Source organism: Gavialis gangeticus, unplaced genomic scaffold (genome assembly GCF_001723915.1).
Source record: "Gavialis gangeticus isolate Ggan-Ray unplaced genomic scaffold, GavGan_comp1, whole genome shotgun sequence".
NCBI lineage: Eukaryota > Metazoa > Chordata > Crocodylia > Gavialidae > Gavialis > Gavialis gangeticus.
The window spans coordinates 26,976,648-27,002,587 of record NW_017729034.1 but is presented as its reverse complement, the minus strand read 5'-3'; the positions used below and the strand labels follow the sequence as shown (position 1 = coordinate 27,002,587).

The 25,940-nt window shown below is 42.3% G+C and overlaps 1 protein-coding gene across 3 annotated transcripts in view; it reads right to left on the bottom strand.

Moving 5' to 3' along the window:
* Positions 1-25,940, bottom strand: part of KIF6 (kinesin family member 6) — a 518,996-nt gene that overhangs the window by 37,144 nt on the left and 455,912 nt on the right. For all 3 annotated transcript variants that reach the window (XM_019527228.1, XM_019527227.1, XM_019527229.1), the window contains one exon: positions 15,407-15,457. In XM_019527228.1, the coding sequence (XP_019382773.1) occupies positions 15,407-15,457 (51 nt within the window). The remainder of the gene's footprint in view (positions 1-15,406; positions 15,458-25,940) is intronic.

Below are 25,940 nucleotides of genomic sequence, written 5' to 3'. Positions count from 1 at the left end.
ATGCAAAGGTTGTATGTTGAGAACATTAAACACCAGTGTTTCCTAAAACAGTGGGTATGTAAGTGGTTGCTTTGCAGGCACCCAGCAACTTATAACTACATTCGTGTATACTGACTGAAAACAGATGGCTGAGGTTTCTTGGATGAGATAGCCTTGATAGTTGTCATTGCTGGATGTTTGTGGTTCTGGCTGCTCAAACTGCTAGACAAGTCTGGCTAGGCACCTGACCTTGCTCCCACAGGTCATGTGCAGAATTCAGGAAGGTATTAAAATATTGTGTAGATATAACTCCACCTGCACAGTGAGTGACTGCTGTCTGGACCTGAGCCACTCAAAGACCTATTCAACTGTTATCCTATATACTGCTTGGACAGTAGTTGAACAATTACTTCCTGCAGTCAAGTTGCCTTTTGTAAGGATTCATGAGCCATCAAAGTAATGGATCAGCAGGGCCGATGAGTATCAGTGGTGGGGAAGGGAGGGTGGGGAATGGTTGTACCACTGGACTTTTTCCCGGGAGCAGCGCTGGCAAAAGTGTCCCATTTTATCAACTTCCTCAAGGTGGAACTGAGGAAAATTCGTGTGCATGTTCTTTGCTAAACTAGTTATTTGTGACGTGGGTGAACCTCCCATGATGGTCCATGATGCCCTGAAGTATGAGAACAACCCTTTCTACTGGTGTACTCTGAATCCCAATAGGGGAGAGAGTAAAATACATGCTCAAAAGGTCTCTCATATTGTTGATCTGCTTCTGCAGCTCTGGTGCTAGCTCAGCACAGATTTCTAGGCAAGTGGCCACTTTCCTCGCCCTGAAGTTCTCCTGCCACTGGTGGCTGTCCCAGTTCTTCAGCATAATCCTTTTCCACCAGTCCATGCTTTCTCCTCACACCCAGAAGCACCAGTTGACAGTTGGAAACTGATCTCAGATAAAGCCATCGTCAACTATAGGCAGGCATTGGGCATGAGTAGGCCACATAGATCCATTATATGTTGTGTGAGATAATGGTTCATAGAATCATAGAGAAGTAGGGCTGAAGGGATCTCCATAGGTATCTTCTAGTGCGGCTTCCAATCTGTGGTACGGGTACCACCAGTGGTATGTAGACAACTGGCCAGTGGTACATGTTAACAGGTTTATTATAATTACTTTATATGACAAAAAATTGCTGGTGGTACTTAAGGTTGTATCATTTTAAATTGGTGGTACACAATCTGTCAGAGTTTGGGAACCGCTAATTTAGTCCAATGCCCTGCCTGAGGCAGGACCATCCCTATCCAAACCTTCTTATACAAATCCATTGTTTAACCTCTTTGAAAAACTACAGTCAACCCTGACACACCACAAGACCTAACACCCTAGCCTGCCACAGGTAAAGCAGGGGGACCACGATGGCCAACATCCTGCTGTTGGAAAGTGTGGTTCTGTGGGCCTGACCCTTGTGCATCATTTGTAGCCACCTGCTCATGTAGATGAGGAGTGGAAGGTATTTGCAGATTTAGCAGCAGAAATCCATCTACATCTCAATCTATGGTTCTGATTGAGGATCAGTGGCTGTAATGTACTCTGCACAAACATTACGGGCACATTATATATGAAAATAAAGATGATCATGCACCACAAAATTCATGTACAGATTTAAATTTACCTAAAGATGAGGAGTATGTGGACTGTGGGTTATAGATCAGCCTTACATCTAATCATTTTTAATACTGAGTTTAAAAACCTTCTATAGGTTATCTTGTATGTGTATTGAAATACACCGGTATACTTTCAACTGTTTAAAATCATTAATCTATTTTGTTCTTTCTAATTTTTAATTTTATTACTGATGCCAGTACAAAGAGCCATTAGTGTGTCACTTTGCACTCTATCATTTATGGTTATATTGACCTTTTCACATGTCTGTGTCAACTTCTTCCAATGTAACATGGAACCAAAAAGACACCTAGAAGGAACAGCCTTTTACATATTGTGTCTCTTCAATGACTATGAGTTGTTCTGCTCATCTACAACTTTGTGCTTCCGTTTTCAGCTCACTGGAGTCTCTTCCTTGAAACAAGTCATCACATGCATTTGCACCAAAAATACCTGGCACATAGAAAAGAAAATGTTGGCTTTACTTCATCTGTACTCAGGCTATGGGGATTTCTGACACCAATGTGGCAAAAACTTTGCTGATGGTTTCCAAATGTATGAGTAGGGTTTACTAAAAAATTCAGCTGGATAGGTCAAAGCTTAATGTGTTCCAAACATGCCAGTTTATCTAGTGCAATGATTGTCAACCAAGGTGCCTGATAATATTAGAAGTGCTAGGTGTGCAAACACCTACATATGATTGACCCCCCCACTCCCCAAAAAAAAAATTCAAAAAGGAATCCACAGTATCAAAAACATTCTGACTTGTTGTGGTCTTTCTGAATTCTTTCCAACAGAAAAAAAAACCTCTCCGTTATTCAGGGGTCAAAAAACCCCTCCACACTGCTCCCTTGCACCGTGGAAAACTGAATGTGCAGTATGTGGCACCACAGACGTGCATGCAGCACCACATATTGTACAGCCATGCTTGTCTGGACACAGCCATATAATGATAAAAAATTACTGATAAATCTGTCTCTTTTAGGGAGCTATGCCCCTAAATCTGAAGGTCTTTCTGCATTCTTACCTGGAGGAGGCCACAGTAATTGTGTAAGTTTTTCTATATAATGTTTAGCTAGGAAATTACAACATTTCTTCTTATGATGTGCACTTTATCTCAATCATCCTCAGCTTCACATCTTTAAGTAGCATTTCATACACATAGTCCCTTGAAAATATTATGGAGATAGCAGCTAGAAAAAAGGCTGCCTTTTTACTCGGCTTGTGTTGAACCTATTGTACTTATGCGTTCTGTAGGCTAATTCAGCTCCCAGTATACTTCTAGGTGCAATTTAAAGTATTAATCTGTTATATAATGTCCTATACTGGCTGCATCCTAATGACCCATTTAAGGTCACCTCACTCCATATTCTTCTTGAAAACTGAGACATCTCAGGCATTCTCACTCATGGCCCTTTGGTTTTAATGTTCAGGAGCTTGTTGTAACTATGTCATTTGCAAGAATATTTAAAAACACTTCTAGGCTTGTATTTGGTGTTTGGCAACTGCATACAGTTATAGGGGATTCCTGCAATTGATGTAATGTCTTTAAGGTTGTGCAAAAGAGGCCAAATACAAATACAAAAATCCTCTTAGTACAAAAGTGTGTAGAGTCAGATCTTGTGTAAACAGCATCAGCCAAAGCTTTTAGTTGGGATTGTCAACTTTATTTTATTAATAAAGAGTCCATTATAGGCAGAAATTTTGTGACTTAAACTGGAGCCAACAGACTACAAAGCTAGCAAAAAGCTACTTTTTTTTAACTCTCTCCAGCTCAAATCCTTTGCTTAGCATAGCTCGATTGGACCTGAGAATCAGGGCCTCAAACTACAAAATCTACCAACACTTCTTACCAGATATCTGGAGCATTCACTGAATAATGAGACAGGGTGTTCTGTGTGGACTACCTCTGTACTCTTTCAAGAGAAATGCTGTTTGCAAGAAAGCTTCTGAAGACAGCAGGCGCTCCAAAGAGTGAAGTGCTGCTAGATGCTAGCACAGTAGAGCTGCAAAAAAACAGGCATCCGTAATTCCAAGACTGCTTCCCGGGGGAGCAATAGCTTGATTCTATGTTCTTTTGTACTTCTTGTTTGAGGACCTGCAGTTTAAAGCTGAATAGGTCATATGGGAAGCTTTGGCGGAAGCCAAGAAACACTGCAGGCTTTTCTTGTAGGATCTAGCAGTTGAAGACAACATCTTTGCAAAGTTTTCACATACAGATGTAATACTGTTCTTCCCAAGGGCAAAATAAAAGTGAGCTAGCACTCACGGTTGTCTCTGGAGTTGCACCTACTACACCAGTGCTTAAAGCTGCTCAAAAGAACAACAGAGAAACGCCCAACCACAAACAGTACTTTACAGAAGCTAAAGAAAAGCCAAAGAGTTTTAAGACCATCATTAATAGAATTCTTTCTTCTTTATATAATGCTGCCAGCTTTTTTAATCTTATACTTACAAAAAAGAAATAACCAACAACTAGAACAAGTCAACTAGAACTTCCTTAATATTTAAAAAAGAGCTACAGCAACAAAATGCTTACTGCTACCCCCATCACTACTTCAAGTATAATTCTCTTTTTCCTGACTCTAACAACCTTCACAGATTTACAAACTTAAAATCACCTGCTACAAAGGATGTTTACTAGTTTAGAGCTTGGGCTATAAGATTGTCTAATTCTAAATACATAGGAGACTGAAAACCAAAGAGGGTGGTTTTGTTTCACTGTGTGGTTTTACAGTTATCTAACAGTCACGGGGCCAAATTTTATGCTCTTCTATAGTACTGCAAATATTAGGTAACTAACCAATGACTTCAATGGACTCAGCTACTACAGTTTTGAGAAGCCAGACAAAGACATTTCACATGCAAATAGTCATATTTGTGTTTAAAATTCAACTTCCATCAATATTTCTAATATTTGTTTAAAGTTGCTGTTTCTGCAAACATTCCTGCCAGTAAACTCATTTGCTATAATAGTCTCGTGAAGCAAACACAAAAGGATCTTAAAACACAGCCAAAATAAATTCCTCTTTCTAAAATCCAAGCGAACATTCATGGAATGTTTTTTGAGGTATTCGCCCAGCTTTACAATTGATATCCTTGTCCTAGGATTAGTGGAAAATTGATGCTTTTAACAAACATCATTTGATCCACCTCCTTTCAGTTTTAGAATTCCAAAAATAACCCTCAAGTCTAAGCATTACCAATTGTTTTCCATTTAAATAATGGAAACACTGGAGAAATGAAATCCATTCCCTAAGATGAATGGCCTTTATGCCACTAGAGGTCACTGTAGGAATTAAGTTAGTATACAGCATGTTGCTAGCAGTAACTGAACTTTTACAGAAAAGGCCTGTTGTTGCTTTAGGTTTCAAACAAAAATAATCAGAGGAACAGAACATACTGTAACATTGCAGTGTGATTAAAATTGTGAAATATTAAGAGAAATCTTTCTCTTGTGCCACTTCTTTTCAGGCCATCATCATAGTTGACTTGAGGGCATTACGTACAAGTAGACTACTTCTGTTTTGCCTAAAAAACAATGGGCTTCAAGACTGAGAAATGCAGTAATGTGTAAGTGCGCACACACACACACACACACACACACACACACACAAAATCAGGCAGCTATGGGGAAGGTCCAGAGTACAAAGTTGCATTTGCATACCTAGCTCTACCGGGAAGAGGCTGTTTTGTTTGTCTCATGCCATGGAGGGGGACAAAGAAAATATACATTTGTCAGACTTCAGGGTAGTAGAAAATCTTCAGATTGTTCCTGAAAGGGCCCTAAAATAGCCTATGCATGATACTGACTTTTAGTCCAGAAATAACAACCTTACTTTAGATCATTTTTACTTTCAATTAAAGCTATTATTTTCCAGGGGCTACCTTGGTTCTGTGTGAGAAAACTCAAACTTCCACTCTTCTCAGCTTTTATTATTTTGTGACTGAAAACACTTGTGTGTCCTTCTGTTATGGCATTAGTTTAGATGGGGAATCTATTTCTTCATGTGAACAAAATTAAAATGGTTTCTCAGTTATGAAACAAAGTAATGAAAGAAACTGAGCTCAGTTTAATTAAAATAGGGAAGTAAAACATGACATAAACTAGCAATCCCAAAGTGGGTGCTGCTTTTCCCTTTCTCCCATCACCCTCCCAGGGATTGTCAGGGACTAGCTGGGAGTCATGAACCGACCAGTTTATATTTAAAAAAAACATGTATGTCTCTAGCCATCACAGCTGCACACACACGAAAAAAAAAAACTTCAAAATTTGAGCTATGTATAATTAATGTAGCAATACTTGCCTGTGCTTGTACAGACCCTGAAGTAATCATGCTGAGGTGTGAATTACCCCATTCATTTCAGTAGGTGCTAATTAAAATGCCAATAATGATAATTAAATGGAAGTATTGTAAGCTTTTTTCATTGCCAATCAAAGCATATAAGAAGAGAGCATACTCTACTATGATAATCTAAAATATGTGTAGACCTTTAACAATCCATTGAGAGGGTGAAGCAGAGGCATAATTTATTTCATTTTTTAAAGGAGTTGCTTAATTTTCAAAAGTTTGGGAATATGTCATGTAAATAAAGATATAGAGGACAGCAAGCTATGGAGAAGGCCACAGACTCCCACCTGAGGGCACCAATACACATGTCCGATGCCTGCTCCAACATGCTCTAATTAGAATGCATCGGAGAAGACTCAATTAACTGAGTCTGCTGGAGCATGGTAATTAGCACAGTCCGGCAGCCTTGGTGTCACCTGTATTCAGCGTGCCCATGCTTCAAAATGGCAATGATAAAGGTCATTGAACAAGCGTTAGTTAAAGCGCCCCTGCCATCATTTTGAAGTGCAGGAGGCTGAATATACGAGACACTGTGGGTGCTTTAATTAGAGCTCCTGGGAGCTGCTCTAATTAAAGGCTTGCCCTAATCCTGTAGCGTATGTAAAGATGCCCTGATGAATGACCATGTGCAATCTTAATACAAATGAAAACATAAACTGCACAAAAATCTGTGCTCCTATGCGTGCTTCACTCAGAAGCTGATGGCAATTGAGGTCCAAATTCAAGAATAAGAAGCAATGGCATATTAGTTATCAGTTTTTCTGACTCAGTTATTTCTTACTGTGTGAAGAGAGGGCTTTTTCAAAGAAAGTTTTCTGCATAATGGCGTTGTGGAGTGCCCCTTCAAAAATTAGTGTGAATACTGAGTTTCAGTCCAAACTTCGTTGCTACAAGCCAAGCCAAGTCATAAATCTTGGAAAAACAGAGTTTTGTAATAAAAATACTGATGAAACAAGGCACCCTTTTGACTCTGAAATCTGAGGACAGGTTCCTCTGACGGTCCAAATCTTCCACCTTTACTCAAATGAAATTGTACCTTACTTTGCAAACAGCCACACTGAAAACAATGTGGCTGCTCAGAATTCAGAAAAAATGTAGCTACTGCAGCATAGGTAAGCCCTAGTTACTTTAGGCAAACATGGTCCTAATGTGGATACAACTCTGGTGGCAAAGCTATATTGTTTTGTGGTAAAATAAAAACAACCTGCCACAGGAGAAACATGTATGTCAAGACTATTTCCTGTCCACCTAAGATCTCTGCTCCACTCTCATCTACAGCAGCTGCTCTCAGGTCTGCTGGACACCAAGGGCTTGAAAGTGGGGCCCGGGGGCAAGGCTGGAGCAGCCTCATTGGCAAACTCGTGGATCTTGAATGTGCCTGTGGACTCAGGTGCGTGGAGGGTGCTCAGCCCTATTCTTCCTTTATAGCAGTACAGATCTACACGCAATGCTATATGAGCAGAAGACTAATTCTACTGCACATTAGCATGGAGGGAAAAGCCCATGCTAATGCACTAATGCACAGTATATTTAGTCTAATGTGCAGTAGCTTAACAAAAAAACGTTCCTCTGTGCTAACGTGCAGTAGCGCTGATTACGGCACATTAATTAAGCTTAATGTGTGCTGTAATTACAGCGCATTAATGCATGTGTAGACATGCCCAGTATAGACACAGAGTTTACTCCAATGTCATGTTGATTCAATTCCATTGTTTTTATTGCTTTATTTTCTGCAGTAGTGTTTGATGGATGTAAAACTTGAACAATATAGTGGAGAATCAGACCAAATATTTTACTCATTTGCTATTTCATAGTACCTTATCATAATGCTGCCCTTGAATCACATCAGCTATATTTATGGCCCAAATCCTAGTATGCCTCTAAAGTGCCTCCAAGTTAGCTTGCTACTTATCTCAGAGGTACGTATCTCCCACAGAAGGCCTATTCCTAAGTTTCCCATTGTGTCAATGGGAAGCTTAGTGCAGCCCCTACTGAACCCAATGGAGGTGATTAAGCTTCCCATTTTGGGTGTAAGAGGGAGGCAGCTGGGTGCCTTCAGAAGGTGATCCTATTATACCTGTTCATTTTATTGTGCCCTGGGGAGGTGCCTATCTTTGTGCTCAAAGACATCTCCCATTATATTTATAGGGAAACCTATGAACTGGATAACTAATGTGTTTCTGTCAGGCAGCAGTTCAGGTTCCTCAAATGCACTAAGTGGGAAGTTCCTTAACTAGCAATCCTTGTACTTGGCTGGTGCACTTAACATGGCACACATCAAAGTTGCCAGATGGAGGAGAAGCCCTCCTATCTTACAGCCCAGTAGTCTAGTAATTAGATCATTTTCCAAGCAGTGGGAAAGACAGGCAGGCAGGCAGGCATTAGACCAGGGATTGGCAGTGTTTATGGGCAGAGTGCCAAAAATCCCTGCAACCTCTACTTCAGGGATAGGCAACCCCTGGCATGGGTGCCAGAGTGTGGCAAGCGAAGGCATTTTGCTTGGCACATGTGCCTCAGGGCGGATGGTGGGGAATGGGTTGCACTGCACTGCCATAACAAGGATCAGGCCCCTTGTGGCTCCCCTGCCATCTGCTCCTGGCACGTCAACATCTTACAAGTTGAGGTTGCAGGTGTTTTTGGCACTCTGTCCAAAAAAACTTCTGACCCCTGCTCTACTTGTAGGATGTTGGCATGCCAGGGGTAGATGGCAGGGGAGCTATGAGAGGTCCAATCCTTGTTGAGACAGCATAGCCCAGGCTCCTTCACTGCCATCCATCCTATGGTGCACATACACCCACTGTGGGCAATGAACCAGGGTGGGGCTCCGCAGATCTTGATGAAACTTTGTGCAGCCTCCCCACTACCTGCCATGAGAAGCCTGGGCTCTGTGGTGGGTAGCAGGGGTCTACCCAGAGCCTAGGCCAGCTGTGGCAGGCAGCCAGGAGGCTGCAAGCAGCTGCACTGGGATCCATGGAGCTCCAGCCCGGGTCACTGTTGGCAACAGGTACATGAGTGCCTCAAGATGGACAGTGGAAAAGGGGCTGGGGCTGCACAGTCACAACAAGGATCGGCCTCTCACAACTCCATCACCGTCTGCCCCAGGTACACGTGCACCCGCTGCCAGCAAGAAGCTCAGCTGGGGCTCCACAGATCCCCATGCAGCTGCCTGCAACTTCCCAGCTGCCTGCCACAGCCAGGCCGGACTCTGGGCAGGCCCCTGCTGTCCACCACAGATCCCAGGCTGCTCATAGCAGGCAGCAGGGAGGATGTAAGCAGCTGCACCAGGGTACACCGAACCTCAGCCTGGCTTGTTGTTGGTAGCGGATGCATGTGCACCTTTGGGCAGATGGCGGGTGAGCTGTGAGGGGTTTGTTACAGCAGCACAGCTCTGGCTCCTTCTCTGCCGTCCACCCCAAGGCACATGTGTCAAGTAAAATGCCTTCACATTCCACACTCTGGCATGTGTGCTGGGGCCTGCCAGCCCCTGCTCTAGACCTCTGTCCACTGAGAGGTTTGAAGCCACACCACTCACTCACCAATACAGTGCTCTGACTACTTTGCTATTGGCTGGGGAGGGATGAGGGCATTTTTATTCACTTTTGTTGAAGCTGGCAGTCCAGAATGAGAATGTTAAGACCAGGAGCACAGCAAGCAAAAAGAAGCCTATGTGGCCCAAGGAGAGTCCCTGGTTTTGGGGGAGAGGGAGCCCTGGGTTTTGTTCTTTATTCTCCATGATAATTAGCCATTTTATTCAATGACTATGTAATGCAAAATGTATGGTCAATTCAGTGAGCAAGTAAGGGGGAACTTGATGCAGTATCCTAATGGTTAAAGCATGCAGCAAGGAAGAGGGAGGCCTGGGTTCTGGTCCTTGCTCCCTAGATTGCTTATGCATTTTGCAAGATTTAGTCATTGGCTAAATGGATAAGTCTGGGGAGTAGGGAGTAGTGGGGGGTGTGTGTGCAATAACTAGCGATCAGGCTCTTAGTGGCTATGTTTTATTTCTTCTGAGTCTGCTCTGAAACGTAGAGGGAAAAGAAAATGTTAATCTGATTATGTCTCAATCATGTGTAGCTACACTTTATTCTGTGAATGCCCCTATTGAAATGAAGGTCCACTGGAGTCTTACGGACCATTGGGAAAGTGTGTTTAAGATGCACTAATTTCTTAGCCAATGGCACAAAAGGGAGTAATGTGACTAATACCACAACCAACTGCTTTTGATTTTACAGATGAATGCACAGATACCCATTTACAGGACAGCTATGAGCATGAGTCTAAAGCAGGGCCTGAACTCATGCCTCCAGAACTATAGCACATAACCTTAACCACTCCTACTGAAAACAGTGAAATTATTTGCAGAGAAAGGTACTACTCATTGGGTGCATCTACACAAGATGTTTACTGTGGAGTAGACTAATTCGTTCCGCAGTAAACACTGCATGTTTACACGTGTATCTCTATTAGTAGTAATCAACGGTTCAATGTTTAGCTGGCAGCCGGTATCAAGTGGAGTGCCACAGGGGTCAGTCCTGAGACAGTTTTGTTCAATATCTTTGTTAATGATCTGGAAGATGGGATGAAGTGCACCCTCAGCAAGTTCATGGATGACACAAAGCTGGAGGGTGTAGTAGACACATTGGAGGGTAGGGCTAGGATTCAGAGTGACCTAGACAAATTGGAGGATTGGGCCAAAAGAAATCTCATGAGGTTCAACAAGGACAAGTGCAAAGTTCTGCACTTAGGATGGAACAATTTCATGCACCACTAAAGCCTTGGGACTGATTGGCTAAGCAGCAGCTCTGCAGAAAAGGACCTGGGGTTACAGTGGACAATAGGATGGATATGAGTCAGCAGTGTGCACTTCTTGCCAAGAAGGCTAACAGCATCCTGGCCTGCATTAATAGAAGTGTTGTCAGCAGATCAAGGGAAGTGATTATTCCCCTCTGTTCAGCACTGGTAAGGCCACATCTGGAGTACTGTGTTCAGTTTTGGGCCCCCCACTACAGAAAGGATGTGGACAAGTTGGAGAGAGTCCAGAGGAGAGTAATGAAAATGGTTTGAGGGTTGGGGCACATGACTTATGAGGAGAGGCTAAGGGAACTGGGTTTATTTAGTCTGGAGAAGAGATGACTGAGAGGATTTGATAGCAGCCTTTAACTATCTGAAGGGTGGTTCCAAAGTGATGTTCTCAGTGGTGTCAGAAGATAGAATAAGGAGCAATGGTCTCAATTTGCAGCAAGGGAAGTTTATGTTGGATAACAGGAAAAACTTTCTCATTAGAAGGGTGGTGAACCAATGGAGCAAGTTACCTAGAGAGGTGGTGGAACCTCCATCCTTGGAGGATTTAAGACCCAGCTTGACAAAGCCCTGGCTGGAATGATCTAGTTGGCGATGGTCCTGCTTAGAGCAGGAGTTGGACTAGATAACATCTTGAGGTCCCTTCTAACCCTAACTTTCTATGATTCTATTATTCTATTAGGTTGGAGTAAATTAATTAACTCCACAGCACCACAAGTATAGACAGTGACATGGTTGGCTGGGGCACAGGGGTGCCTGCTGGCTAGCCCTGCACTGGAGCACCCTTGTACCCCAGTAAGCCCCTCCACAGCATGTTGAGCTGCAGGGGAGCAGCCCTGGGCTGGCAGGCTGAACCCCCCATTCAAACAGTGCATCTGGGAGCAATAAGCTCCAGAGTTTATTGCTTCACATTAATTGCACATGTAGATGTGCTCATTGTCAATGAAGACAGTAGAATTTGGCCCACGGTGACTTATATAAGGCTTCTTTGCAGAGACAGAAGTACACTACAATCTGACATTCTTCATCTCTAATGAAACTCCTCAATTATTGGTATGCTTTTTTAACATCTATCAAATGGCGATTTAAAAGAAGAGACTGCTTAAGAACAATGGACAGAGAATGGGAATTTCATTCAATGAGAAATACACATCTTAAGGGTGGCTGTCAGGGGAAACAGATCATCGCTGTTGAAAGTCCAACTAAAATAGCTCCTTAAAGAGGTTAGCTCCTTAAAGAATTTGGAACATAAAATGCTTTAAATAATAAAAAAAGGCAGCTGGAAAATGTTAACACTTAGTTTCTAATTGAAACGCTGTGTTTTATTTTATTTCAACAAACCTTAATTTGGCTTTTTACCAAGCAATTTTTGCTCAAAATCCCTTGATGACTTTATGGTCATCAAGAAAGATCCTAAGAGAATTGACACCTGTTATTCTGTGGAAGAATACACACTGAATAAGATAAGCAGGAAAATAATGAGCTCCAATTCATAGAATAAACATTAAGTCAGAACGTACAGAATATTTAGAAGGATGAATTAATGAATGGAAAAAAAGTCTGGAAAATATTTTGTGTGGTCCAGACTTACTGATGATAAGCACAAAGCAATGTTCTCACAAAAGCCAAAAACACATGGATGGCCCACTGCACTGAGGAAACATAATGAAATATTTACAATTTTGGCATACAACTGGCAGAATCTATGCAATACCATTTCCCTGGGACCTGAAGAAAGGTCCATGCTTACCTCTTTATGAAAAGCAGTTGAATATTTATTAAAACAGCATTTTCAACACCGTTTTCTATATACAACAAGGAGTCATTAAATGGTTGAGACAGGGCCAGATGTTACAATGTAGACTGAAACATACAATTGGAATGCATACAGTTTTTACTCCTTTAAAACATGGCATAAAGAGTTCTCACAGACAGCAGTGTTGTGGTTCATCTTAGAGCAGCTTCTAACTGCAACATATTGTGTTAGATTCCATGTTGGTGTAATTGTGTATAGTTCTGCTGAAGTTAATAACACTACAATCATTTATACCCACTTAGGAATTGATTCATTGAACGTACCTGCTGAGGATTTAGGTGATTTTGGCTGCTTACAAACATGGGAAAAAAACCCCCAAAACAGCACTCTGCTGGAAAAGAAAATGCGTAGTTCAACCCAGCTCTCTAGTGTCTGTATAGATTGTGCACTTCAGCGGGGCTTTTTGGCGCTTTTATCTAATAGCTGATTCAATTGGCTATTAGATAAAAGCGCCAAAAAGCCCCGCTGAAGCACACAATCTATACAGACATTGGGCAAGCTAGGTCAAACTAGCACAATGCCTCTTTTGGGCATGCACTGCACTTGGTACAGGCTTGGGCTGAGCTTAAAGTAAAATGCTGATTTGGGGGGTTTTCTCACATCTGTAAGCAGACTATATCTCTTAAACTTGAGGACCCTAAGCATTTGATAGTAAAAGCAATTGGCATAATAAATGCATGCTATTTCTACCTTGGGTATGCTGGTGTTTTTTCCTCCTTCCTATGCCTATTCTTCAGAACTTAACATTGTAGAGTAGGTAATATCTGTATATTGTCTATATCTGAGCACAAGTAACAATTATATTAAATATTCTATAGTCATTTTGAAATACATTAAAAAACAACTCAGATTTTGTGCTCATGTCACAATCCTTAGTTTGAACTTCAGGCACTGAATAAATAAGTTGAGGGAGTTAGGCCCTTAGTTTGGCATTTTGGCTTTTAGGGTACCTAAAGATGTACCTCACATGCAGTGAGGCTGCTCTGATGGACCTCACATGCAGTGAGGCTGCTCTGATGCACTGTAATTACAGCGCAGCAGAGCAGACTCAGTTAATTGAGTCTGCAGGAGCATAGCAATTACCCTGCCCCAGCAGACTCCAGCATCATGTGCATCAGCATCCCCATGCTGAAAAATGGTGGTGGGGGTGCTTTAATCGAAACTCATTCGACAAGCTTTAGTTAACGTGCCCCTGCTGCTGATTTTCAGTGTGTGTGGGGGGGGTCTCAGAACCACTCTACTTAAAGTGTTCCCCACCCCCAACACACACACTCCTGGAGCACATGTATAAAAGCCCTTCATGACTTGTATCATAAGGATTGGCCTTTAGGGAAATAATCTTGTGTTAAATTTCATTTTATAAAAATAAGCAAGTGAAGAAATGACATACAACATTTACACAGAATACTGTCAATATGGAGTCACACTTTTTGAATGTACATACTCGTGACACCTAACTAGAGTCCTCTGGAAACTGACTTCTGGAGCTACAAACACTCTTTTATCAAACTAAGCATTTGCTGTGAGGTTATATACAATCTGAAACTCCATTTCCTCTAGCTTATTTCAGCTAGTGGCATCAGAACTTTTATTAATGCTCCTGTTGTCCCTTTGGCAGTTGTGCTGATATATTATTTTTCAAGTATTTTAAAAATATTTGTCTAGTTTAATTTTAAAATGTAACAGCTGAACAGTGCTATTAGGAGCTATCAGAGCTGCGTCATTTAGGTCAGGCCACCAGCTTGTTGGCCTCTATTAGGGACCAATTCATTGGCTCTGTCTTGAGTTTGTTGAGTTCAATGGCTCTGTACTGAGTTCTGCTGAGTTTGCTTTTCAGCCTTCTGGCTAGGATCAAGGGTACTCCAGCACATTGTTTGAATCTTGGAAGAAAACCAGACCTAAGTGCTGGCTATCTTACAAAAGCAAGATATTGGTTTTAGTAGTCCAATAAGATGCAGCACAGTCTAAAATGACTCCAGCTTTCCAGGTGAGTAAGAACTATGGGTCTCATCTCTGGGAATCTCTGAATAAGGAGTCCTTGAAAGCACCTTAAGCTGAGTCTTGCAGTATGGCTAAGCTGATACCCATTCTTAGTACTAACTGAAATCCAGAACTAAGAGGATCCAAGAAGGCAAAAAATAGGAGGACAGAGAGGATTCAGATCTGTCTCTTATTGTTTTGGCATTAAAAAAAACTAACTCTGCTTACACATGTTAAAAAAACCAACCCTCCCCCCCCCCAAAAAGTGCACTTTACTGGACGAAGCAGTACATTACTTCAACCTGGCTCTGCAGCATCTGTATAGATTGGGTGCTTTGCTGGGGCTTTCTGGCAGGCTTACCTAAAGCTGATTCAATCAGCTATTAGATAAAAGCACCAAAAAGCCCCATTAAAGTGCCTGATCTACACAGACATCCAGCAAGCCAGGTCCAACTAAGACACTGCCTCTTCTGGGCACGTTCTGGGCTCAGCACAGGAATGTAATCAATTTAAGTAAAGCACTGCTTTTTTTAACATCTGAAAGCAGCCTTAGAGGTCACTTTTTAAGAGGAATGTTTTACAAAGTTTTTTAATAACTTCATTCACTGCTTATGGCATCAGTTATCGTGTTAGTAAAATCTTGACAGTGTTCATGAAAGATACGAAAAGGTGATGTGTGGCAATTACACATTGTGAGGAAAATGTATCACCTATTGCAGAAAATATGAAAAACAAAGGCCAAATATTTTACTTGATCTCATATTGCATACACTGTCCTTTCACTTTGTGCAAATTCAGTGTAAAAGAATATCCTGCTCTTACCTAGAGCTGCCCTTTGCATGTGGCGCTGGGTTATCTCTTCTTTCAGATGGTCTGTGAAAAACACAAATACAAATGGTTAAAGAGGTTTCAAACTTTCATAGACTTACAAAGTCATTAGTTGCCTCGCACTATTTGAAGTTGCCCATGCAGCTAGCAAAATTAAGGGTACTTCCTATGGAGTCCACAGGGGAGGAAATGGCTGTTGGAGCTCTCTCCCACTTGTCTAATGCAACTAAACAGGAGCAGACATGATTTGGCCCTGTATATCCTAAATTTAACTTTATTCAGTACGAAAGAGTGGAAATTAAGCCGTCTCCTTTCAGTGAAGTCAAGCACTTTCACAGGATAATGATCTCCTGCTGTTAGATACAAGAGAAGGCCAAGGAAGGCAGAAGACAGATAGAATTCCAAGTATTCATTCAAACAGACTTGTAGACGCTAGAGAAGGAAAGGAGCTATTAGGTCATCTAGTCCATCTCTTTGCCAGTACAGAATTGGTTCCCTGCAGAACCTTTTTTCATGTTTTGTCCAGCTCAATATTAATGTCCCATGTGATAGAGCTTCTGCAGCTTCCACTGCTTAACACATCTCAGGGTCAAGATGTCATTAATATAAACTCAGAATTCCCCATTACTTAATTGCATTATCCCATTACTCCTAGTTATGCTCCCATGCCCTACACAATTTCCTTCACCCTTCTGTTCTTAAGTTCGCCCTTGATCCCGTGACACTGGTGTGGTTCGCCAACTATATCAAACCATAATTAGATTACCAGATGGATAATCATTGCTCATTGTTAAAAGCTGAACCAATAAAAGGAAAAAACACAACAACAAAAGCACAAAAACAAAAATATACAACTCCAACAAGTATGCCTGTTCTGAGAACAAGAAGGGATAATTTCTCTTCTTGGGATTCCAGATTAAATTGATTTCTAAACAGAGCGCCCACCCTGCTCGAACTGCCTCAGCACCTTGGCACCACCCCAGAGCGCCATGAGGTTATCAACTTCCTCCTGGGTCCAGTTGGGGGCCTGGGCAGTCAGCATGGGCATGCAGGGCCAGGGCTCGATGGAAAGGGTGGTGAGGACATGATGTCCTGCACCAGCTCTCTGGGTCCCTGTGCAGCTGTCCCTGTGATATCAGCCCTAGATAGCTGCCAGCAGTGCCCAGCACAGGGGCACAGCCAGGGACTGGGAGCTACACCACAGAGACACTTCACCACAGGATCTACAAGGTCAGGAGACAGTGCTGGGAGTGAGCAGCAGCAGGGAGCAAGTGCTGGCCCTGCTGGGGGGACTTCTGTGTGGTGTGCCCCAAGGGAAAAAACGGATGCAGGCTTTTATAGCCTGCAGTTAGGGGCTGCCGGAGAGCCAACCCAGCCCTGGGGCAGAAGAGACTCCCAGCCAGAAGCCCTGGGGCTGGCCTCAGGCTGGCCCCCTAGTGGCAGGGCAGACACAGCACTAAACTTAATGCCAGGTCACATCTCCATGTGCATTAGTGCACATTAACTAATTGTGACTAAATTTGATACCTGCATTTGCAGGTATCAAATTTAGTCATGATTAGCCATTTTTACTGTGCAGTAAGGGTGTGCATGTGTAGACATGCACCCTTATTGCACAGTAAAGTAGGCTAAGGTACATTAACATGTCTTGTATAGACATGCCCAAAGGGCACTTTTATACGTGGTCAGGGGAGCAGGGTGGTGCTTTAATAAGTGTGGCTCCAAGAGTACACTAATAAAAGTGCTGCAGTGTCTTGTGTCGTAGCATCCTCACGCTTCAAAATGGTGGCAGAGGCACTTGAACTAAAGCTCGTTCAACTAGCTTTAGTTAAAGTACTCCCGCTGCATTTTTAAGCTTGGGGACACCAATACATGAGACATGGAGGCTGGCTGGTATGTGGTAATTACCATACTCCAGCAGTCTTGGTTAATCATGGATGCTAGATTAATTGAGTCTGCTCCAACGTGCTGTGTACAGGCACCCAAGGTTCCTTTTAGCCAACAAAACCCCAGGTTTAAATAAGCTGAATGACCAACACAGTAACACTAGCTCCCTGAGTGATATAACAAAGATATTTTAAAACTAATTCATTTAGAAACGAAGAATTCAGCTAGCAGTACTCTACTCCATCTATCCCAAACTGATTACAGGGATGAACACTTTCAGCACATATGATTGTACAAACTTTGATATTAGTTACTAAGATAAAAATAACACTTAGACTAGAAAAAATGTCCTTAACACTATCAGTAGCAGATGTGTCCCACACCTGGACACGAAATATGGCTAAGATCAGTCAGGTTTGGTGTAAACTTAATAATTTGTTGGTATAACTATTTTACTGTGTCTTTTTTAAACCAAAATATTTATACCTGGAGTGTGAACACATTTACACTGCTTATACTGTTATAATGATGATTTAATCCAGGTCTACAGTACATTTTTTTCTGGAATACTTATTTCAGTCAGGGGCATGATGAAGTGTGATTTATGACCACATATCCATACTGGCAAAACCATACTTTCACTAATATAATTTATTCTGCTGAGGAGCAGATAAGGGAGGGGAAAATTGTGTGGGTGGCTGGAAAGTTCAGTTTTGCTGCTTTAAGCTGAGTCCATCCTAGGAGAATTTTACCAGCGTGGCATACTAACTATACTGGCCAAAACTTCCAAGTGCAAACCTGGCTTTATATTGACATAGTTATTTCCCTTATCTATGGGAGTAGGTATATTATTTAAACGAGTCCTCATTCTAATATAACTGTGCCCATTCTAGAAGGTTGTACCACTTCAACTGGTATAGATAAAGTGGTACAACTTTTGAGTGTAAAGAAGTCTTCAGACAACCAGTAACAGCTGGAATAGATCATTCTTTCTTGTGTACCATAACTCCAAAAGTGAAGCCAACAGGGGAATAAGAGCCTACCTTTTAATATATAATGATAAAGGAAATGATAAAGGAAATGTTGCCAAGAACTGCAGGACTGGCCTTTTATGCAAGTCTTTTTTGATTGGGTTTCTTCCTCTGTCACAAGAAAAGGGGTTGCATTCATCTGAGTCCTGGAGTCCAGATAGTACACGGCTTTTCAAAACAGCAAGTTTAACTTCTCTCCAATTAGCAGAAAACTTTCTGAGGAAGATTCTAGCCTGGCCAAAGTCTTTGGTCCCAAGGGCTGAAGGGGAACATGATGACACAGGCAAACACAGGTAAAAGTTGAGCAAAGCCAATTTGGTTTGACAGACTGAAATATTTCAATTTGAGCTGCTTCCACCTGAAACTAGTTTCTGACAAAAATTGAGATTTTCTATCAAACGTTTTTGAAGAAGATACTCTTTTAGTTTTGTTTTCATTGACATTTTCTGTGGGGGAAACCAGTTCTGACCAGCTCTACTTATAACTCCTTTCAGGGCACAGGTTACCCTGAGGCCAGCTTGAAAGTCCATTAGTGACAGAATTAGGGGACAATTGCAGCACTGTTGCCTGTATAGACCGTTTTATGTAAACAAGCAGAAGACTTCAGCCCTCAGTACTGCCAGTTCTATAATCTTCACAAATACAAATATTTATCTGAAGAAAAATGAAGACTCACATACTTGCACAAAAATGAGTCTCTTGATCCCAGTAGTGTAAAGCTGTGGACAAGGTAGCTCTTAAATGTGGTTTGCAAAAACTGAATTTAAGACTTGGCGATCAGCTCTCTCCATATGGCTAATTATGTTTCTGAAGTCTCACCAAACAAGCAGCTAATAATAGCTGTGCAGCTGATACCAAATCATTTTTTCCAGTGGAGTCATTCTTCATTTGGAGATAACAGTCCCAATAAAATGTTGAATGCTGCAACTCCACATGTTTTGGCAAAAAAGCAGTTTTGGGGAATTTAAGAATTCACTCAGCATGCAGTTAGCTGTCATTAGAGCTGTGATAAATCTGTTGGTTTTGGCTTGTGTTTCTGGACACATGTACCATCCTGAGGTATGGAAAAGATGAAATGGTAACAGAAACCTCTAGCCTTGTGACAAGAGACAAAAGGCATGGAGAAGACAAAATAGGAAGCCAAACAGGGAATCATAATGAGGAGCAAGGGAATGCATCTTATGCAAGAAAGCTGCTAATTAAACTTTATAATCAGTGTTTTAAATAGTATAACTCCTTTCAGATTACATATCATTAATAAGCAACTAGTATGAAACCAAATCATTCCAAGTTCTGCCTCAACATCCATTTTGAGCAGTTCCTGTCATTAAATACTTGCAGAACTTGATAGCACTTCTCACTGATTAAAAAAGAATGGTTTCAGCTTGGATGTGTAGGAGTTTGAACACAATACCAAACACGTAAAATCTCAGCTGAACTGCAGAATTATGTATTCCTGCAGACTGAAGCTAGGTACAGACATTACACCTATCTAGCTTTAAGCAGGCAGAAAGTGCTCGAAAGCTGTCACAGCTCTTAGGGCATTTATACACATCCCTTTTGTCCCATGATGTGCCAGATATCCGCCACTTCAGAGCAGACTTGACATGTGTAAAAGTGCCCTTAGAGCGCTTAAAAAATGGCAGATCATCACTTCACAAGAGAAGGCTGAGGGGGGACCTGGTGACCGTCTATAACCTCACTAGGGGGGACCAGAAGGGTTTGGGACAGACCTTGTTGCCCCTAGTGAGTAGGTTTAGATTCGACATCCATAAGAACTACTTCACTGTCAGGGCAGCCAGGGTCTGGAACCAAGTTCCAAGGGAAGTGGTGCTGGCTCCTACCCTGGGGGTCTTTAAGAGGAGGCTTGATGCCTACCTAGCTGGCATCATTTGAGCCCAGTTTTTCTCCCGCCCAGGCGGGGGGTTGGACTTGAAGATCTACAAGGTCCCTTCCGACCCTACTTCTATGATTCTGTAATTCTGTGATTCTATGATCATGCTCTAAGTTAACCCTTGATGGATGAGGTATTAGATTAAAGCACTTTGCTAGAACGCTTTATTGAAGGTCTGTGCTAGATCCCATTGAGGATTAACATAAAGTGCAATCACTGCCAACCCAGGTGGTGTTGTGCAGGGCTGCTCCCTCACTTTTAGCAGAGCTCCTGCCCAAGTGCTGGGCTGGTACCGCCCCCTTGGCGGTCAATGACCCGAGTCAGTGACAGCTTTGGATCCCAGTGCAGCCTGGCCAGGGGGGCTAATGGGGAAGGAGTCCAGGGTCTCTTTCCCAGCAGCTGAATAGGCTGTGTCCACAGGGCACAGAGGCTCCATTCCCCCACCCTCACTCCTTCAGCTGCAGCCAGCTGATGGGGGGTGAGAGGCGCAGGGCTGGGAATGGGGGCCCCGCTGGGCATTAGGGGTGGCTAGCTGTTTGGCTGCTCCTGCAGATTCACAGTTTAGGGCTGGGAGGAACCTTGTGAGATCATCGGGTCCAGTCCTCCTAGGAGACGTGTGTGTGCCCCCAGGCTGCTGGCCTCCCCCAGTGCAGGCAGGCTCTGAGCCTCCCACACCAAGCAGCACATGTGTATTCGGTTCTGTCTCAACCTAACCTAGAGCACTTTGAGTACAGTGCTATACTTAGAGTGCTTCTGCCTCAGGCTTCTTAGATTTCACAGATTTCTAGGGTTGGCAGGGACCTATTAGATCATCGAGTCCGACACCCTGCTCTGGGCAGAAAAGAGTGCTGAGGTCAAGTAACCCCAGCCAGGTGCTTGTCTAATCTCCTTTTAAATGCCTCCAAGGTAGGGGAGAGCATCACCTCTCTAGGAAGCCCATTCCAGATTCTGGCAACCCTTACTGTAAAGAATTTTTTCCTGATGTTCATCCAATCTAAACCTGATCTCCTTCAGTTTATGGCTGTTGTTTCTAGTAACCCCAAGGAGTTCCCTGGTAGTTACTTCAAGACATTCTTGAATGTCTGTAATTAGCCTGAATGAAGAACAATTATGAGAGAGAGACATTTATAATAACTTCTATTTTTTGTCTTCAGAACTTTTTCTTCAGGCCATTTCAGAGTCCTGGAGTGAGCTGTCCTCCAAAATATCACATAAAAATTGTTTGACTTACTGTATAAACTGACTGATTGATAAAGAAATGAATATACTGTGATTTTAGAAATACTGATGATAAAGATTACTTTCTGCTTCTTTTGAATCAATATCATAATATTTAAAGTTTGTCTTATGCCTAATAACCTATTTCAAATAAATACTGCATTGTGAAAATATGAAAAATAAAAATTTAAGTATGAAATGACTGAAAGTAGCAAAGTAAAACATTGCAAACAGCTTTAACTTGGACCCTTCAAAAGTGTGTGTTTTTAAACAGGTGGTTGAAATTTTTTGTCAATCCGCTTCTAATTTTGGATTGCAGGACTGTGGCAGCAGTCAATAATTACACAAATCTCAGGTAATTTCTTCTTATCATTACACAAACACACTTCCAAATGTGGTGTTAGCCCACTAAGCTCTCTCATTCAGCAGACCATTAAATCTTCACACTGCTGTTTTGCTCCCTCTAAACTAGATGGGTTTTTTTGGATTATATAAAATGTTTGGCTAAACTTTCTCCATCCCAGTCCCCGCTCTTTGTATATATCTAGAGAATCTCCTACCCTCTCTGGGCTCTATGGCAGGCAATAAACACAGGATTACAAGGAAGGATTTTTGTTTTTCTGTGCAGGGTTATGTGCTCCTAGGAGCTGCAAAGAGAAGACATAACACTAATTTTCATACACCCATGTGATACCCTGTCCCCTTCTAGTGGTCATTTCCATAGAAGAGGCAGACTGTACAGACTTGCAAGACTGGGTCCAATCACTAGAGAGGAACAAAACCCATGGTATGTAAGCAAGTGTTACCTCCCCACTTTGACTGGGGAAATTTGTTCTGAACTTAAAGAGTCTATTACAGCAAAAGTCACATGTATGACAGCTCTGGATACATAGCTGCTACTGAAAATTGGAAACTAAACTTCTAGATTTAACAAGTGTGAACCATTAGTAGGCTAGGATACTATTAAGCACCCATAAAGTCCACCTTTGAGGAGAGTTATACTATGGAAGCACAGAGTTACAGCTGTATTTTCAATGAACTGTAAAAAAATATTCCTAACTACTCCCCACACCCACAGGGAAGGAGGTTTTACAGATGCAGAAATAGGAACATGAACTGAATTTCCCAAATCTCATAGAGCCACATTTTCAAAATCACTCATGACTATATTAAGCTTCTGAATGAAGATTTCCAAAATATCTCAGATCTCATTTGGCAATTAACTCATGCTCGGTAGACAAACATGCTCAGCTCTGCTGCCTCCCATTGTGAAACTTATGATTGAACTTTCAAAACATTTGACTCAAATGGTTGTGTTCTTTTGAAAAACAGGCCTCAGTTGAAAGGAGCTGTTATGAAAATATGACCTAAAGTTAATATATGTCAGACCCAGGGTGAAATAATAGGTCTTTGGATGAAAGAGGAAACCATATCATTCTTGTAAACAGAGAGTCCCTAGCTCCCAGAAGCAGAAGTGTAACTAGGAATGTTGGTGCCCTGGGCAGGGTGGTGGTGCTGAGTGCTGGCGAGAAGGAAGGTGATGGTGCTAAATACTTTCTTCCTTTCACAGAGGCCATTGCAGCTGCTGTGGAAGCATCAGCTGCTGCTGCAACCTTCCCAAGCAAGTTCAGGTTCCCTGGGAGCTGCCATGGTGATGCCCCCTCTAAATCAATACCTGGGGCTGGTGCCTCAGTCACCTATGTCTAGTTACACTACTGCCCAGAACAACCCTTTAGAGCTGTGGGCAAGTGGGCACAACTTAAAGTAGCCCCTAGAGAGGCTCCTCCTTAGTATTAACCAAGACCGGATGAAACATTTTGAAAGATATTTAAACAATGTCTTCATTAGCATTTAAAATATGTTGGTTGAAAGCATTTATTTATTTTTTTAATAATCTGACCTGATCTGATCTGGACAGGGCATGAAGGAACACTTGGATTGTGGAGCAAATGGTGAATTCCACAGTAAATTCCCTGGCTGCAGAATCATGGAAACTTGAGGCCCCGAGCATAATTAAGCACATAGATTTTCAGGTGAATTAGTAACTGCTCAAGTTTCCCATTGCACTTATATTCTTTGGTGTCAAAAGTTTAAGCTATCTTTCCGAAAATGCAGGACATCCCATATTTTCAGGTTACTCCTTAGAAGTTCATGGCTGAGGTTACCTTACTAGCTGTCTAAGCACAGGTTGTCATTGTGCCCCATCACACATTACCCTAAAGCCCTAAGTTTCTAGGTATGTGTATTCAAATCATAAAATCTTCTTTTCCTTTGTTGGAGGGTAACTTAGACAACTGAAGAACATCTGGAAGTTGTTGCTCAGTTATTTATCACATTTATTTATCCACAATTATATATTAAGCTTGCCCATAATTGTAGTTGCAAAATAATGCCATATGGGTAAGGATTCATTACCCTATAAGCTAATTCTATCTTAATACTGATATTGCAGGTTAGTCTTTAATACCCTGGCTGTTTCTAGGTATAACTGAATGCAGTTTACATCTAGACAGATTCTGAAGGTTAACATAAGGAGAAGCAGTAAGGAAAATAAATTAAAAGGGGCATGTAGCAGTTTACATGGTACTTTTCATTTGTTCAAATGTCTGTGACTCAAAAAGTCTCAAATAGAGAAAAAGGACACTAGCTCATAGGCACCTAATCATAGAAGAATAGGTTCAGAAGGGACCTCAAGAGGCCATCTAGCCTAATCCCCTGTTCTAGGCAGGATCATGTCTATTTAAACTATTTCAGGCAAGTGTTTGTCTCACCCAATAATTCTCAACCAGGGTGCTGCAGGCTCCTTTGCAGGATGTTGTGGAAACCAGCCTCCATGAGAGGAGGCAAATGCTAGCTTCTCCAAATGCTGGGCACCCTGTGCGTGCCCTAGCAGCACTCACCATGGCATCTGCAACCAGCTCCAGGAGCATGGGAAAAGCAGGGGAATAAGTTGCACCAAACAGCTTAGATCCTACTCCATCTGCCCCCATGCTTCAAGTGACTCCAAGCTGACCAAGTGGTGACTTCAAGCAACTTCAAAATGACCAAGTAGTCAGCTGTAATTCAAGTGTGGCCCCCTGTAGCATACGCGGGGGCACACTTTTTCAGCCCAGCTCATTCAACCACTCCTCCCATGCTGCTGGGGTGGTGGAGGGGGCCATGGACAGTACTGGCTCTGGGCACTGGGGGCTTTTTTCTATGTGTTCTGGGGTGGGGTGGGGGGTTCTCAGAGTACAACTGGGGAAATTGGACTCAGCTTGGTGTATAATTAAAGTTCCCACAGCGTCTTGTGTATCAACATCCCCATGCTTCAAAGTGGTGGCAAGAGCGCTTTAACTAAAGCTTGTTGAACACACTTTAGTTAAACCCGCACCACCGCCATTTGAAGTGCAGGGACGCTAATATATGAGATGTGGAGGCTGCTGGAGCATACTAATTAGTATGCTTCAGCAGACTCGATTAATTGAGTCTGCTCCAACAATGCTGTAATTACAGTGTGTTGAAGCAGCCTCATCACATGTCTACAGGCACCTTGGCACTCAAGTCCCTGGAAGAACAGCTACAGTGGCACAGCCCTCACCCACCCACCCCCTCAGGTAGAGATGGAGGCAGGGAGGGGACAGACAGTGGAAAGAGCAAGGGATGGCAGTGTTCTGCCCTCTCAGCCTTCACTCGGCACCAGACTCTGAAACAGTGGCCACTGTCACCCCGCTCTTTGTCCTGCAGGGACAGCTGTCTCCTTCAGAGGTCTAATGACTCACCCAGAAGTTCTCTAGTCAGCCCTGCCCCATGGAGCAGCTCCTGCCAGCAGTAAGCACTGTGTGCCCCCTACCCCCTATGTTGTCAGGGGTCTCCTGCCTGCTGCTGTCCAACCTGCCACCCTGTGAGATCCTTTTAAAGGTGGCGTAGGGTTGAGGACATAAGCACTGTAAAAATAAAATTTAGTTTTTAAATGGGGTGCTGCTAAATTGAAAAAAGTTATGAAGAGGTGCTTGGAGTCTAAAAAGATTAAGAACCACTGGACTAATCTGTTCTTAAAAATGGTTGTGTGTGGTGATTTCACAGGCTCTCTAGACAATCAATTTTAGTGCATAACCACCTTTCAAATCCAACCCAAATATTCCTAGTTGTACTTTAAGACCATTACTTATCCTGTCCCCTGAAGCTACAGAGAATAGTCTATCACCATCTTTTTACAACCACAGTTCAGGATTTGAAGACCTGTCAAGTCCTTCCTAATTTGTCTTGTTCTCTAGCCTAATATTCTTTTGCAGTCTTCTCCATATAATCTTCTTCAGACTAAATAATAGACAGGCAACTAAAAAACTGTTTCCTTTTTCTGAGCAAACTTCTGTGTTAACATATTGGTCTTGGTTTATATTGTGAAATAAATGTAACCAGTTCTAAATATAAGGCAGACAGAAAAGCAAGATTTTGTTAAACTACTATGTTTGGGACCCTGCACAATTATTTTACCAGTGAATCAATTTGGGTTCAT